This window comes from Gekko japonicus, unplaced genomic scaffold (assembly GCF_001447785.1).
Source record: "Gekko japonicus isolate JY-2015 unplaced genomic scaffold, Gekko_japonicus_V1.1 scaffold1712, whole genome shotgun sequence".
Taxonomy (NCBI): domain Eukaryota; kingdom Metazoa; phylum Chordata; class Lepidosauria; order Squamata; family Gekkonidae; genus Gekko; species Gekko japonicus.
The window spans coordinates 370,179-386,396 of record NW_015173186.1 but is presented as its reverse complement, the minus strand read 5'-3'; the positions used below and the strand labels follow the sequence as shown (position 1 = coordinate 386,396).

Below are 16,218 nucleotides of genomic sequence, written 5' to 3'. Positions count from 1 at the left end.
ATGCCAAAAGCCAGACCTCATGGCTCTACTTTCTGGCCCACATGCGACAAGTCACGTACTCAATGAAGTAGCTGGAGTTTGGGGTCAACTGACTGCAGGCGGGGTCTCCAAACTCCTAGCCAATCTATACACACACCTGATGTGCAGCTATGGCAACCAGAAATTGGCCACACATCCCTGCTACTCTGATTGGCCAAAGGCCAAGGCTAATCATGATTAGATTGGGGTATAATTGTTTGATCCCTATGGGAGTGAGTCTCTTGTTCTCGAGGCTCTTAGCTCTCTCCCTTCCTCCTCTTGCTGCCTGTTGAATTGCACCTGAAATGCTGTCTCGTGAGAAACAAAGACCTGCTTTGTGACTTGGAGCACAGGAGTGTGCAAAAATGGGATTTCCCTTCAAAATCCCTTGGACTATTCTGGACTCTGAATGTTCCTGAAGTGGTAACTATGTATCTTTACTGTGTAGTTAAGGCAAATCGCCATAGGTTTCTTATTATTTTTATAATCCTCAGTCTGTTGCTGTGCTCTGTACTGAATAAAGATCTGTCTTGTTACTAATTTTCTTTGATGTTGTAACTTGATTTCCAAGTCTGAGTCTTGTGCCTAAATGCTCACCATATATGCTACCATTGGAGAGTAAAAGTGTGCATCTCTGGAGTGAGTTGCTAAGGTGTTCTGTCCCAGATGCCAACTAAGGGTTTGGAATCTCTTCCCTTAGGAAAAGCAGGGACTAGTGAAAAGAGGTTCTGGTGGAAAATTGTTCTGAAAACCAGAGAGGGTATAGACCATCTCGTGGCTTGTTGTTTAATGTATTGAAAAGTACAGGATTCCCTCCCATCCATGGTCTGGCCTGGCCGGGCTAATCCTGTACAAGAATGGCAATTTACCATACAATCCAGCTAGACAAGGTGACTGCCACTTAACTGTGCCAGTACAGAGCCAGTCACACAGAAGTGTGGATTCAGCGGAAGCCACGTTGCCATTGTATTTAAAGATGGGCTCAGTAATTGCTTGTCATGGCAACACAGCCTGGGACACTACGAGAGAGAGAGAGAGACTTACATCTGAGGTTGCATTTCTCAGTGAGGGAGATCCTCAGGTAGTTGTGCTGGCGACCAAACTGGTCAGTCAAGAAAGCAGAGAAAGGGGCTGCATGTTCACTTAGGAATCCTTTTCTTTTTGTAATCTCCTGTATTTAAGACAAAGTTATGTTCACCTTTAAGATTAGATCATTTAGCAAAATTGTTCAATTCATAATCTTGTTCTCATAAAGAAAGCAATCATAAACCTAGGCTGTTTCATTTGCTTACCCTCCCCTGGCATTTTAAGTGCCAAGCCACTTCCTTGCCACAGTACAAACTATAACCTCAAAGATAATTCTGTGAAGTACAACTTGATGAGTAAGTAGCACAATGCAGCTTCTAGAGGAACACTCTTGCAAAGGTTTGCTGTCTTATAAGGAATTATATGAAATGTCACCCCCCTCAGTACGAATGCTAAACTCTAGAGCAGTATTAATATCCTGAACAAGCTTGTAGCCAACTCCTGCTATCCTTCCTAAGTGGGACCATCCCAAAACACACACGTGAAACAGCTAAACATGCAACAGAGGACATAATCTTATAACATTCTATAATGTAATAATGGCATTTATCACATGACTGTCACATGCATTTTCCCATATAATTGCATGACTAGAAACTAGCTGATGCCTTTGCACTGGGGATGGGCACGAACTGAACCACAAATCATGAATTTTGCCTTGTTAGTGGTTTGCAAACTGAAGTCTGTAATGGGTCTACCATCACAAACTTCCATGAACTTTTAAAGCAGTTCATAGTGATTTGTTGATAGAGCAAAAAGCAGGGGTTCAGAGCAATGCTCCCTCTAAGCTGTGGAGTCTTGTGAGCAAAAATCCGACTTGGTGAGCTACTGGCATTAAAGTTGTGAGCGACCTATTTGGCTGCTGCATAAATTAGCTTGCTCTGGAGTCATCCTTCCTGAGCCAAGATAAAAATGTCTGAGCCGGAGGCTAGAAAACTGTGAGCTAGCTCACACTAACTCAGCTTAGAGGGAACACTGGTTCAGAGTCCTTCTGAGTCCCTCTAAACCCCTGCATTCTGTTCCCTGTGAAAGCTGCAAAAACAGCTGAGCAGCGGGGAGGCACTTCCTGCCACTCAGCTGTTATTTGGGACTGCACAAGACAGCCAGAAACAGCAGAGCAGCAGGGAGCAAACTCTAAAGATACACTTTAGAATATCAAGCAGAGACACTCTAAGGAGCAATACCTAAGATAGTGGATACCTAGGATCTTGTGGATGCAAAACATGTACACTACTGTTAAGTTGTGCCGTGCTCAGGATATGCTACACCTTGAAATTTTACTTTGAAGTAATTTGAGGAAGTCATAGGAAGCGTTTCTGTTGTGTACCCAGGGAAGCCTGCGCACGCGGTTGAGTCCACACGTGGTCAGGCGAAGGGCCCGAGCTTTGTCTCCTAGACAATAGCTAGAACTGATCCTAGCACACACCTATCGGGAGGCTAGGATCCTAGAAGGGACCTATGGGTCTGGGGGTGCACTGTAAATACCCTATCACGAGTGTGTGTGTGTGTGTGAGTGAGTGGGTGTGGTGTGATTTGGGAATATAAGCCTGCCTGCAAGCCATCTAAATCATCTAAAGATCTTAATGTAACTAAATAAAGTATGACCTGTAATCACTCTCCAACGCACCAGTCTCAGTATTTTATAGTTTCTATCGAGATTTGGATTCCAACACCCACTTATCCATTCAACTTAATTAGGGTCTAAAGATCCTTCACAGGTAGTTGTAACTTCAAAAAACTTTCAGTTAATGACCTCAAGAGCTTCACCTGTAAGGAGTGCCTTGCTTTTGAATCTGATCAAGAATCTGAAAAGTGTGCAAACAAAAAACAAAGGTAATTTCTGCCCCCTGCATTTTCCTGAAGCATGTGTTAATCAGAATTATACTTCTTCCTAACAAAGAAATGTCATTCAGCTAATAGTTGTTAGTAGAACAAACCCCATTAGTTTGTCTAATCCTTTTCAAAACCCATTAAAGCTAATGAGGGCCTACTGGGACAGATGCTAGGATACACATAAACAAATAACACATATATTGTATGGCTATGAATTCCACAAAGTAATTATGAGCTGGATAACATGTCTGTTTCTTTAACTATTTTGTATTAGTTACGCTGAAGAAGCAATATATTGTGTAAAAAAATCCAAGGGAAGAATAAGTGAGGTTATTTACTCAAGGAAAGGCATACATAATTCTTTTCTGTCTCTGAAAGTTTTTCATATGCCATCCTCTTTCAAATCATTTGCATTAGGAACCTATTACAATAAAAGTTTGGTTATCTGATACTTATGGGGACTGGGAGTTGCCAGTTAATCAAATGTGTCTACATACTCAAGCTTATTGCTCTGTTCCACCCCCTACCCAGAAGACTATGAAGCAGCCAAAGCCACCCCCCATTGGGAATGCCATCGCAAAATCCTTCCCCCTAAGCCCACAGAGTGGATAAACAGGTTGGGCCATTTAGGAAACCTTCAGAAGAGCTGGCTTTTGACAGCTCAAGACAGACTGAACAGAAAGGAGGCACCCGAGGATGGTATCAGGAGGCAGTGGCGGCCGTCAGAAGCCTAGCAATGGCTGGGGGCATGAAACTAACTAGCTGGAGAGGCTGGAATGAGGTGCGTACACAGTGGTATGGTAGCTCAGTGGGAAGAGCTTGCCTTCTGGGTGATGCTGGTGAACTGAAGGCTTTTATCAGCATGCTCAACTTGCTCCTGATTTTCTTGGCAGTTGATTCACAAGCACTGGGATCAGTTTGGGGACAGTTCTTCTATGCATCTGCCCTCCAGTTGCCCAACTGCATTTTCACAGTTATGCAGGCGGTCTCCCCCCCCCCTCAATGCCTTAAATAATCAGGATTTTCAAGAGAGGGAGCTGTCATAACTGGTTGCATCATAGCAAAAAAACCCAACCCTTTATTTTTAATGCATATGTATATTGATATAGCATTGTAATGATAAGTTCAATACGTTCTCTGAATCCCCAGCTTCCCCAGCCCCTTTGTGCTCTGAACAAATACCAACACACATGAAACTGAATCAGACCACTGGTCCATCAAGGTCAGTATTGTCTACTCAGATTAGCAGCGACTCTCCAGGGTCTCAGGCAGAGGTCTTTCACATCACCAGCTGGTCCTTTTAACTAGAGATGTTGGGTATTGGATCTGGGACCTTCTGCATGCCAAGCAGATGCTCTACCACTGAGCCACAGCCCCTCTCCCTTCAGTGCACTCCTTTTAAAAATGTTGTTCACTGGATTAGGAAAGCATTACAGGGAGTCTTACTAGCATCAGTTCAGCTGCTTTAATTTCCAAGGAGATCCTGATAATAAGCTTTTCCTAATTTTAGACTTAGATAATTTTATATTTGCATTTGACTGCAGAGTCAGTATGACAACAACAGCTGTAGGTATCCTTATCAAAGTAGGGGCTGTTCTGTCATCAGCAGTAATTCAACACTGAGTAATTTAAGGAAACACTGAGCCAGATCCCACGGTTTGCAGACAAAAGGACTGTGGATCTTTCTCAAGCTTCCCTCTACCCAGCAGTCCTTTCCAACCACAGAAAAGTTTATTCCCAGAGTTATGGCACTCAAGTAATCACACAGGTTCAGAGGCAGCAGGGACAACATGGTGAAATTCCCCTCTCCTCTCTCTTCCACTGAGGTGGTGATTTCATCTCTTTCCCCTCCCAACTAAAGTCTCCTAAACTCACATGGCTATTAGACTCCGGGAGTAAAGTTTACCAGGGTTAGAGAGGACCAACAGGGGAAGGGAATGGTTTGTGAATGATGGTGCCTTCTACTGACAGCTCACATGAGCCAATCCATTGTAGTGCAGGCAGATATTTCACTTGTTCAGAACCCGTCAGATAAATCAGCAAAGAAAATGGAAAGTGATTCGTTTCAGTGGACTCTGAAGAGCAGACAGGCTTAGCTTCATCACTGCTTGTTCCAGGTTACACTTGTGCTGCTGCCTATCGTATTCGTATGCAGCAAAGGCATTCCAATTTCATGTTCCTCTCAGCATACACTCAGAATACCTATTGAGAGATGGCTTTAAATTCACAGGCATCATTCTCCTAACATAAGGATATTATGAAGGACAAATCTATCAGGCTTGATTGTATTCTGCAGCAAAATTCTTTCAGTGGGATGATTCTACCAAGGATGGAAGAAAGATTTATCATCACTTGTTCTGAATTGAAGGATACACTCATGCAATCCTTAGTTCGTGTCTGTCTGTCCTGTTTGGGTCTGCACTCAGAAGATTATTATTATTTATCATAGGGCAGAGTTACACACAGGAAACATATAATTATATAAAATATGTAACCAAAGTTGATACAACAGGTATGCAGACCGACTGGGCAATCCCCTAAATACAAAAAATCTAAATTTTCAATCCACTCCATTGTAGTTTGCTTATGCCAATGGCATGGAGATTGCAGTAAGGCACATATCAGTTCATAGAACTGAGGAAATACTGACTAGGGACTTCAACATTTTGGCTGACTACTACCGTAAATGGTGGCTTATCCCAAGTCCAGAAAAAAACAGAAGGCTCTTGTTTCCATTTCAATAGCAATCCTGCCAACTGTGAACTGAATATGTTATGGCACCTGACTTACATCCATACAGCTAAATATCTTGGCCTTACCCTAGACAGGACCTTGAGCTATGAACAGCATCTTACCAATGTAGCAGAGAAAATACACAGACACTCAGAAAAAAATATTTAGCTACACGGTTCTAAAATGCATAGCGCTCTTCTTGTTGTCAGATGTGCTTTTCCCACTTAAAAAAAAACCTATCACAGAACAAGGTGGCAGAAGAGAAAGGCAATGAGGCTACTTCAAGTGTGCAATCTGTGAATTTGCTGCTAGGAGGAGTAAACACGCGGACATCTCTTTTCCCTCACTGTGAAGGTTTATTCACTTTAAATTGCAACGGCCTATTTGTACAGGATAGTCTCTGCAAATTTTTAATCTCGGCTAGCACCTGAAAACATGTTATCATTTGAACTGCTAAGAGCTGTGTCATCCTGACATGGATCGTTTGTAAGATTTATATGAAATTAAACACAAACTGTTCAGTACAGAACAGCTATTTTTTGCCCTATGGATGATTGCGAAATCCCATCAGGATAGATTTCACAACTGAATCTTAGTGCCCTCCCCTTGAACCGTCTCTTTGGACAAAGTCTGCCTTACGCAAGTTTCAAAGAACAGCCCAAGGCAGGTTTGGGGGAGGGGGGAAGTTCTCCTCCCTAACGACATATCCAAAAAGCTTTTCAAGTACCATGGGTTGCACTTCTGTGGCCCCAGAAAAATCATATATGTTACAACACAGAAAATACCCTTTTAAGTTAGCCCTTTGTTGGAATGCATAAATGTTTAGAGGTGTGTTCCCCCCAATAGGTCGGCACACCCTAGTTCTGAATAGGGTTATTTCCCTTTTGCAATACATAAATGCATGATTCCTTCTGAAATCTCAGATTAAGGAGCCTGCACCCACAGAGCTGTAAAAAAATTATCTAGCGTTCATGGTCCAGAGGGGAAATGCAAAAAAGAGTTCTCTTTACTTTTTAGTTCTGCTCTCAAAGTTTCACAAAAATTAATCACAGCAGTGTCAGACTGAAACCCAAAGAGAGAATGGATCTTAGCTGGGGCAGCACTTCAGAAAACCATTTATCCCTATTTTGCAAATGCTTTCAAATTACCCACTGAACCTTGTCCAGTAATCTGTATCATGAGAAAGAGGAAGTTATAAACCCAATTTATAATTACACAGTAGCTCCCATTACACAAAATTAATGGCTGGATTTTAATAGCACCCTAGCTGGGAATTTTAACAGCAAGTAATAAGAATTAGAAACCATAGAGTTATTGACACACACCCTGCAAACAATTAATCAGTTGAAACGGAATTCTATTCTGAGGACAAAGCTCAGGAGAAATATGCTGCCTTTATAACATCACTCTTGATTCTAGTGTACCTTTTGAGTGAGCCCGACCGCTTCAGCCTCCTTGACATCCAGCAAATAAAATATCATTTTTCTTTGGGACATCTACAGCTATTCTTGCAATCTTCCACGACAGGTATCAAATTCACATCCTTCAAGCACTCCTTGCAAAGTTACAGAAAATCTCAGGCTATTGTCCCCAAAATGTCACTATTAACCCTTATGAGGGCCGCTGCTTATTTGCTAAGTATTGAGCTGCTCTACATGATTCCATGGGAAGCTTTGACCATCTTACAGATTCCACAGTAGGGAGAACAATACCACAGGTCAGCAGGAGTGATCAATGAGTCCTTTTTTAAAATTTATTAACTACTTTTCTTATGCCATGCCAGTGTCTAATGGAATATATCATAGGGAAATGACAGATCAAAGACCAACTTTTCAAGGCATGTGGCTGGTCTTGATTTAAACTCCATCAAGTTCAAGTACATGCATCTTTTAAATCAGATTCATATTACCTTGCCCTGACCTGGATAGCCCAAGCAAACCCGATCTCAGAAGCTAAGCAGAGTTGACTCTGACAAGTACTTGGATGGGAGACCTCCTTGGAATACTGGCAATCAAAAGGACAGAGGCAGGCTTTATTCAGCCACCTCTCTGAATATCCTCCAGGCCCTCAGTAGGGGTCAGTCACCAGAGGTTGCCATGACTTCCAGGTGCACACACACTCGCACGCACACACACACACATATTAAAAAATATCAAAACAAAGAGATCCATATCCAGGGCTCTTTTTGTAGAAAAAGCCCAGCAGGAACTCATTAGCATAATAGGCCACACCCAACAGCAGAAACTCATTAGCATATTAGGCCACACCCCTGACGGCACAGCTCATTAGCGCATTAGGCCGCACCCCCAAGCTACCAGAAGTGTGGTCATCCAGCCACACCCACCTTTTGCTTCTTATTCTATTTACCTTGTTTGTTGTCAAAACCCAGGCCTTTTTTTGTAGCAGGAACTTCTTTGCATGTTAGGCCACACACCCCTAATGTAGCCAATCCTAATGAGTTTCTGCTGTGGGGTGTGGCCTATTATACTAATGAGTTCCTGCTGGGCGTGGCCAACTCGGGAGCCAGCCGGAACTCCGTTCCTGCGCGTTCCTGCCCCAAAATAGCCCCGTCTTTCCCACATATATTACAATAGGACTCCTGTTTTATCACAGATTTGTGAATGCAAAGAAGTTTTGATCACCCAGAAGGCCCAAGGAGATGGACTGCAGATATCAGTAGTTCCAATGCAGAGGCAGGACAAAATGAACCATAGTAGCATTCACCTAGTTACCAGATTCTGAAAGAGGAAAAGAATGAATGCTTTGCACATTGTTTTAGCACACTCCTGAAGATCCCTGTGGCCCTTTGTAAATGGTGCTTGTACAAACACACACATGAAGCTGCATTATCCATCGTCAGACCATTGGTCTATCAAGGTCTGTACCATCTACCCTCGAGTGTCTGAAGCTCAGGTCTTTCATGTCATCTACTTTTAGATGGAGATGCCATGGGTTGAAGCTGGGAACTTCTGCAAGCCGAGCAGATGCTCTACCACCAGTGCGCCACATCCCTTCTCCAGAACAATGGATGTCATCTTTGTTCCAAAGGCAGCCTTGGTAATGATTAATGAACATTTTAGTGTATTTGACATAAATCACAAGTTATTAAACTGCTAGTGGCTGCCTTGCTTTGAAGAAATTAAGCCTTAGGACAATTGCTAGATAAAGAGTCTAAAAAACTGGTGATTCAATTAACTGTCTGCTTTCATCTCATATTTTGCCTCAGTAGAATAGCTTGGCAAGTAGCTATCAGCTCAATATATAACGCCCATGCCTGAGGAAATACCTGTTTTAAAACTACCCGAGCAATTCTATTACTGAAGAGTACAAATACATGGGGAAAATTTTCTTCCCTGTCGCTGCCTCCCATTGTTCATCCTTTTCAGCTCTTTCTGATGCTCAACAACCACACCTGCAAAAGCCAAGTCCTTACAAAGTAACCCTGAAGATCTAGTTTCAAAAAAACTCAAGCAGGATCAAGAAAAGTGAACCAACTGCTTGAAAAGAGATGTTTTCGAGGCTGTGGGGCTTCTCATGGATATACTGTTTCAGCTCCAAACTCTGCTGGCTTTTTGCTTCAACTGTATGACAGCAATGGTTTTTAACAGTTTTAATAGCTAGTATTAACAACTATCTGCCTTACAAACTGCGTCCGCTCCCCTCCTCCCATTGTTAACAGTTAATTTTTAATTACAAATTGGGGGGCTAAAACTGTATTACAGTGCCATGTCGGGGTCTGGGTTAAGTTTAATTAGATTGGTATTTTAGACTATTTATTTTTATTATATGTTTTTTATAGCTGTGTTGTGAATTGCCCTGAGCCCATTTGTGGGGAGGGCGGTATAAAGACTAACAAATAAATAAGTAAATAAATAAATAATTCAATCAAACTAGCATTAACTTGAAACCCCAAAGACAAAATACGTTCATGATTTTCTGTCCACAGATCATCAGGATTATTCCGTAGGCACCCATAAAAATGCATGCAAAACCACCTTGGTAGAGAGGAATAGAATTAAGTCAACAGGACACACATTTCAAATGACAAAAAAATATATATATCATAGGCTTGCATTGCAGTGAGGTAGACTTGGCTCTTGCAGTTTAACCCCATGCGTCCTCCACAGAGCTCGGGGCAGGGTATATTTGACTAGGTGCTTTGGTAATTTTGAAGGAAAGACCAGACGGTTAGACAATATGACTTTGATCAAAATGTCTATATATTCTCCTTAGATTTTTGCTGTTGTTTTGATTCATTTACACACAAATGCCAGCTCAGTTTCCCTGCAATCCCAAACTTTCATCACAACTCATTTTTACTATTTCCCAACCATGCATGGAATCAAAGGCAAAATAAATCTAGCAGAGTCCACCAGAATACACAGAAGGCCAACTTTCTCGCAACATCTCTTGTGCTCAGTGAAGGACACCAAGCTAATATAGCATCATGTAGTAGTTAGTGTTGGGTTGTGACATAACAATTAGAAATGAAGTGAATTACACAAATATAGAAGCTTTCTAATGAAGGCATTGTTGTTGAGAGAGTCAACTTACTAATCATGTAGCAGCTTAAAAATCACTCTGCAAATCTAGTTTAAGAACACTTCATCTTTTAAAAAAATATTGAACATTTACCATGTGACAGAACGAGATCAGTAAGTCACATGTCAGCTCTGATTATTCTCTCATGTCAAGTTCTATTTTTACAGAACAGCAGAGACAGAAAAGAGTTAATTCTGTTCTCCACTGCAACACACAGAAGCAACATTGATTTCATCTCCTCATATTTTAGATTTTTGAAGCGCTGTCAACTGGCCAAATCCCATATTTTAGTCAACCATTCAACCTTTTCCATACAGACCTGCAATTTCCAATCTACAAACCACCAAAGGATTTAATACGAGTTCTTGATTTTGTTTTTGAACTGCACTTACATAGTTTAACAGGAAGATTGGGGGGCGGGATCAATAGGTAGAACTTTTAACAGGGTATTAGCAATCATTTCCCACAAGTTTTGGACCTCAGTACACCACCACATATTGTGGAAATCAGCATTCCTTTCCTGACTAAACATTCTCCAGAACTCTTTTGACAAATCACTGCTAATTTATAAGATGCTGTTGACTGGCTCTCTTGGAGCAATTTCACTAATTTGTAAGCAGAGAACTGTGAGCCTCTCATACACCAAAGTTTCTCTGTTTCCAGGTTAACAGATCAATTTGCCATGTTTTTACATGTAGTTCACATGGTACACTGTCAAACACCCCCCATCAGGTCACAGCTAACTTATGGCAACCTCATGGCATTTTCAAGGCAAGAGATGTCTGGAGGTGGTTAGCCATTGCCTGACTCTGCATTGCAACCCTGGGCTTCCTGGTCATCTTCTATCCAAATACTAACCAGGGCTCACCCTTCTTAGCTTCTGAGGTTGGGCTAGCCTGGGTTATCCAGGTCAGGACTTGCCAAGAGCTAGACTATTAAATTTCATCACCACTCTCAATATTCTACGGTTTTTAGCTGGGGTAATATAAATGGTTTTTAATAGAAGATAGTGAAAGTTTATGCTTTTATTTCTAACAGAGACGTCAACGTAAGGAACTACCTTATTACGGCTTATCAATTTTTGTAACATGAAGCCTGGGCTTGTCCCAAGCATTCTAATATTTATTTATTTAATTGATTGACTGATTTGATTTGTACCCTGCCCTCCCTGCCAAAGCAGGCTCAGGGTGGCTTACACAAAATTGCAACAATAAATAACAGATTAAAACATCGATATAAATATCCTCATAAAACAAAATTACTAAAAACTATTTATATGACGATGGCAGTGCAATAGTAGCAGTAAACATATAGATTACAGTCAGCAAATGATTTTTTTGCCAGCAGGCTCAGGCTGGATGGTGGTGTTGGGCACAGGGTCTTAGATTATTAGGTGCGGCTCCTTACCCTAAAGGCCTGGTGGAAGAGCTCCGTTTTACAGGCCCTGTGGAACTGTAAAAGGTCCTGCAGGGCTCTGATCTCTTCCAGGAGCTCATTCCACCAGGTTGGAGCCGCCACTGAAAAGGCCCTGGTCCTAGTTGATGCCAGCCTGGTGTCCTTGGGGCCAGGGAGGGCCAAGCATTTTGAGACCCTGACCATAGCGCTCTCTGGGGAACATGTGGGGAAAGTCAGTCCCTCAAGTAAGTAGGTCCCTGACCATAAAGGGCTTTAAGCACCAGCACCTTGAAGCAAATTCAGTACGCTATAGGTAGCCAGTACAGTGCTTTTAGCACAGGCTGGATGTGCTCCTGCATGGGGAGGTCCAGCAGCAGCCTGGCTGCCGTGTTCTGCACCAGCTGAAGCTTCTGGATTTGGGTCAAGGACAGCTCCATGTAGAGAGCATTACAGTAGTCCAGTTTCGAGGTGACCATCACATGGATCACTGTCGCCAAGTTGCTGCCTTCGAGGAAGGGAACCAGCTACTTGATCAGCCGAAGGTAATAAAAGGCTGACTTAGCAGTGGCTGCCACTTGGGCCTCCATTGTTAAGGAGGCATCCAGGAGCACTCCCAAACTCCTAACCTCCAATGCTGGTACCAAAGGCGCCCAAATCGAAGGACAGGAGTGGAATCCCTAACCCCGGGCTACCCTGACTCAGGCACAGGGCCTCTGTCTGATATAGCTGACACAGATTCCGCATCTTTCACTGCAGATACTAATTGGGTTACAAATAGTTAAAGATTACTGCTGAATATTCTTAAAATGTTGTTATTACCTTTTGATTTCTTATCTGATTTCTTAAACTATAGTCATGCATACAAAGGTATTTACACAAGAACTTGCACCATCCAAATCAGGGCCAATAATGACAAATAACTGATTTTGATCAAGCACATTTTTCTTCAGGGGCAGCAATATGATCTCATGTCTAAGACCAACAGTTATGAGCTAGCTGCTTTGCGGATCTCAAGTTTCTCAGTCCAGAAGCCAACATTACATCTTGTAGGACAAGTTTAGAGTCCAGTGGCACCTTTAAGACCAACAAAGTATGAGCTTCCGTGTGCATGAAGTGTGCCTTCACTCCTGCTAACAACTGCCAAGTTAACGATAGCGGCGAAGTGGAAATCCACAGAACCTCCAACGATATCCACGTGGCATGATAAGGTATGGGAGCAATTTGTCATGGCAAAAATCAACAATCTAAGTCAGAGGGCCCATGCGTCAGATGACACACCAAATGTGAAATTCAAGAGATATTGGACGCCGGTGATGAACTACCTAACTAGGCATGAGATACTACCGTCGAACCAGGCTTATCATAGGTGGCTATTTTTATAATCAACTGGCGATTTCAGTTTCCGACCTCGGGACGCTTACCCATTTCACCCTGGTCGATTAGGAGCAGTAACGGAGGGAAATAAGGTTGGAGGGTAGTCTTTGAAGGCCTAGAGGTTAAAATGTTTATACGGTTATGCACCCAGAACTAGAGTACGCAATTATCTTCGCTTATGGATGACTATTTATGCTTTCTGTATGGTTGCTACCCCCTGATGTTTATATTTGAGTGTACTTTCATGTAAAACAATAAAAACAATTAAAAAAAAAAAGTGTGCCTTGCACATAGAAGCTCATACCTTGAATAAACCTTTGTTGGTCTTAAAGGTGCCACTGGACTCTAAATTTGTTATGCTGCTTCAGACCAACACAGCTGACCACCTGGATCTATCTTGGATGACAGTTATTCAATCATCATTTAACTGTCTTGTTGGCCCTGGAAGGGCAGAAAAACAGGGTGCAAATTCTGTAAGTAAGAAAGATCAGTCACTTTTCCCACCATTAATACTAGCCTTGGGTGCAACCAATGTCCAAATGCAAATTTACCAGGGTCATGATCAGTGTTCCCTCTAAGCTGAGTTAGTGTGAGCTAGCTCACAGTTTTTTAGCCTCCGGCTCACACATTTTTGCCTTAGCTCAGGAAGGAGGGCTCCAGAGCAGACTAATTTATGCCGTAGCCAAATCGCTCGCTCACAACTTGAATGCCAGGAGCTCACAGAGGAGAATTTTTGCTCACAATACTCCGTAGCTTTGAGGGAACATTGGTCATGATGCAGAGGGTGTGCATGTGTGTTAATGCTTTCTGTCATGCCAGTTTCCCAGCCTCAGTCACCATCATACAGTTGCTGTTGCCCCATCAGGCAGGGTAGGTCCCATAGAGTTCAATAGTGGGGAAAAGACTCATTATACGGACTGATACTGACCCCCCCCCTCATTGTTGCTATTAACCCTGAATAAAAAGTGGGAGATGCATTCACATTTCTCAATATCACTTTTAGTTGGGCTTTACTTTTTACACCAATGTCTAAAAATGTCATGTGGAAATGTCCGAAACAATGTAATGCAGGCACAGCCATCAGAGAGCTGGCTGTACACCTGACAGAAAAACTACTCTGATGTGGGAAACAGCTCCAAAAAGAGTTTTTCATGTTACTGTAGAGAAACGCAGTATCAGCTATAGGCTTATTACTTTTGAATAACTTGTACTTTCATTACACTTATGTGGTTGTATTTCTCTGTGTACTGCTACTTTTCTGTGCTCTTCAAGCCTCTCCCCATGACCATCTTGTTTTTATTCACTCTGAAACACAGGGTTTTGATACTTTCAGCTCCCAGCAGCTCTTGAAAGACCTGTGTATTACACCACACCTTATTACTCTGTGCATATTTGCTTTATTTCACATTGACTGAGGCCAGTTTGGTGTAGTGGTTAAGAGTGCAGACTCTAACCTGGGAGAACCGGGTTTGATTCCCCACTCCTCCACTTGCACCTGCTGATGTGACCTTGGGTCAGTCACAAGCTCTGGCACAGCTGTTCCTGAAAAAGCAGTTTGTGTCAGAGTTCTCTCAGCCCCACCACCTCACAGGGTGTCTGTTGTGGGGAGGGGAAGGGAAAGGAGATTGTAAGACGCTCTGAGACTCCAAGTGAAGGGCGGGGTATAAATCCAATCTCTTTTCTTCTTCTGCTAAAGTTATCTGAATCTGTAACTTAGTGCCTCAGTGGCACCTATAGATAGCCAAATTCCTAAAGTGGAAAAAGTAGCTTTCTCTGGGAGATGAACTTCACACCCTTCCAACTTGCCGCAAGGAGATATTTCACAACAGACTTCACACCTGACATCTGGCATACTCTGTATATCAAGAATAAATGCTTTCATGGCACATTGGGGAAAGATTAAAAAGTTGTGCAACAACCAGACAGTTCTTTCTCTGTATTTTCCCCCTCCTTGAAGTACAATCTTGGCTCAAACTGCAGATATAAGCAGAAAACAAACACTTGGCCTCCAACTATTAATATTATCTACACCATCTTGTTAGTTAACATAATTTATTACTGCCACTCACAACACACTATGAAACTGACAAACTGAGGTTCTTACATCTATGGTATCTCCAGTTTCACACTTTTCAAAATACATCTGAATGTATTTTAACCACCAGTCACTCTACAAAGCAAATGTCTCATACTAGTATTCACAGCAAAACATTTGCTTATATGCAATACAGCTAACATCAATTTGTGGATTTCACTGAAAGTGTTGCAAACAAACAATGGTGCTTTGACTCTAAAAAAAGTATTGCTTTACATAACACAAACTTTTAGCCCCTCCTCTCTTCTGCATTTCAATCAGTAATCTCCTTCTAATTTATGTAGATTGCAATTTGATGTGACAATAGTACAAAAATGGTTCGATCTCAGAATCCATTTTAGAAGCCAAAAGCTCATATTAGTATGTAGAAGAAACTGCCTCTGAACATGGGCAGAGTATGATTCCTTCTCCAACTCATCTAGGATTAGGAGGGCAACACTTTCAGATGACAAGATGAGACTTTCAGCTGCGTTTCAGCCCCCATACCTCTTTTGCAAACATCATCCACGCTGCTCCAGCAACTAACTTACACAGTTCAAGGCATACTAACTAAACTGCAATTCCGCCATCAGCCTTCCTTCCCTACCTTCCTACGCAGCACGCAAAGCTCCAACTGCCCAAGAAAGTTTAACCTAAGCCGCAAAGGGGCCCTCCACCCGCCCCCCTTTCCTCACCTCAGCCGAGGCGGAGGGAACTCGAAGCGCCTGCTGCTGCTGCTGCCTCACAGGCACCCCGGAACGGCAGCCTCTGATGCCAAGCTGGCCTCGGAAGAGGGTTCGCAGGAGTAAACACCGGCGCCCCTGGGGAGCTGCCGCGGCGGCTGCCATGAGTCCTGACAAGCCCCCGATGTTCTGACACCTTCGCCAAACAGCAACACGGGAATGCCAGCCGGCTGGAGTAACGTGAGCAGAGGGGGAGGGTCGCCCTCAGCCAATAGGAATCCTCCGCCGGCAGGACTCTTCGCCAAGCATTTTGGGATTTGTAGTCGATTTGCCGCTGAGAAGGCCTCTAGAGTACTTCCGCAGTTGGATCGTCTCAGTTATTCCTAGCTCCTTTTGCTATTTTTGAACAAGCAGGATTGATTGGGGATAGGGTTACCAGCCCTGCTGGTTTGGCGGGGGTTGCCCAATTTGGAGGGGCTC

At 42.8% G+C, this 16,218-nt stretch overlaps 1 protein-coding gene across 1 annotated transcript in view; it reads right to left on the bottom strand.

Annotated features, from left to right (window-relative positions):
• The window catches only part of MOCS1 (molybdenum cofactor synthesis 1), a 37,013-nt gene extending 21,101 nt beyond the window's left edge, over positions 1–15,912 (bottom strand). Inside the window, exons 1-2 of the mRNA XM_015422602.1 lie at positions 15,751–15,912; positions 1,063–1,189 (exon numbers count right to left, since the gene is read on the bottom strand). Coding sequence (XP_015278088.1) covers positions 1,063–1,189; positions 15,751–15,903 — 280 coding nt within the window. The 5' untranslated portion in view covers positions 15,904–15,912. The remainder of the gene's footprint in view (positions 1–1,062; positions 1,190–15,750) is intronic.
• Between the last annotated feature and the right edge of the window lie 306 nt (positions 15,913–16,218).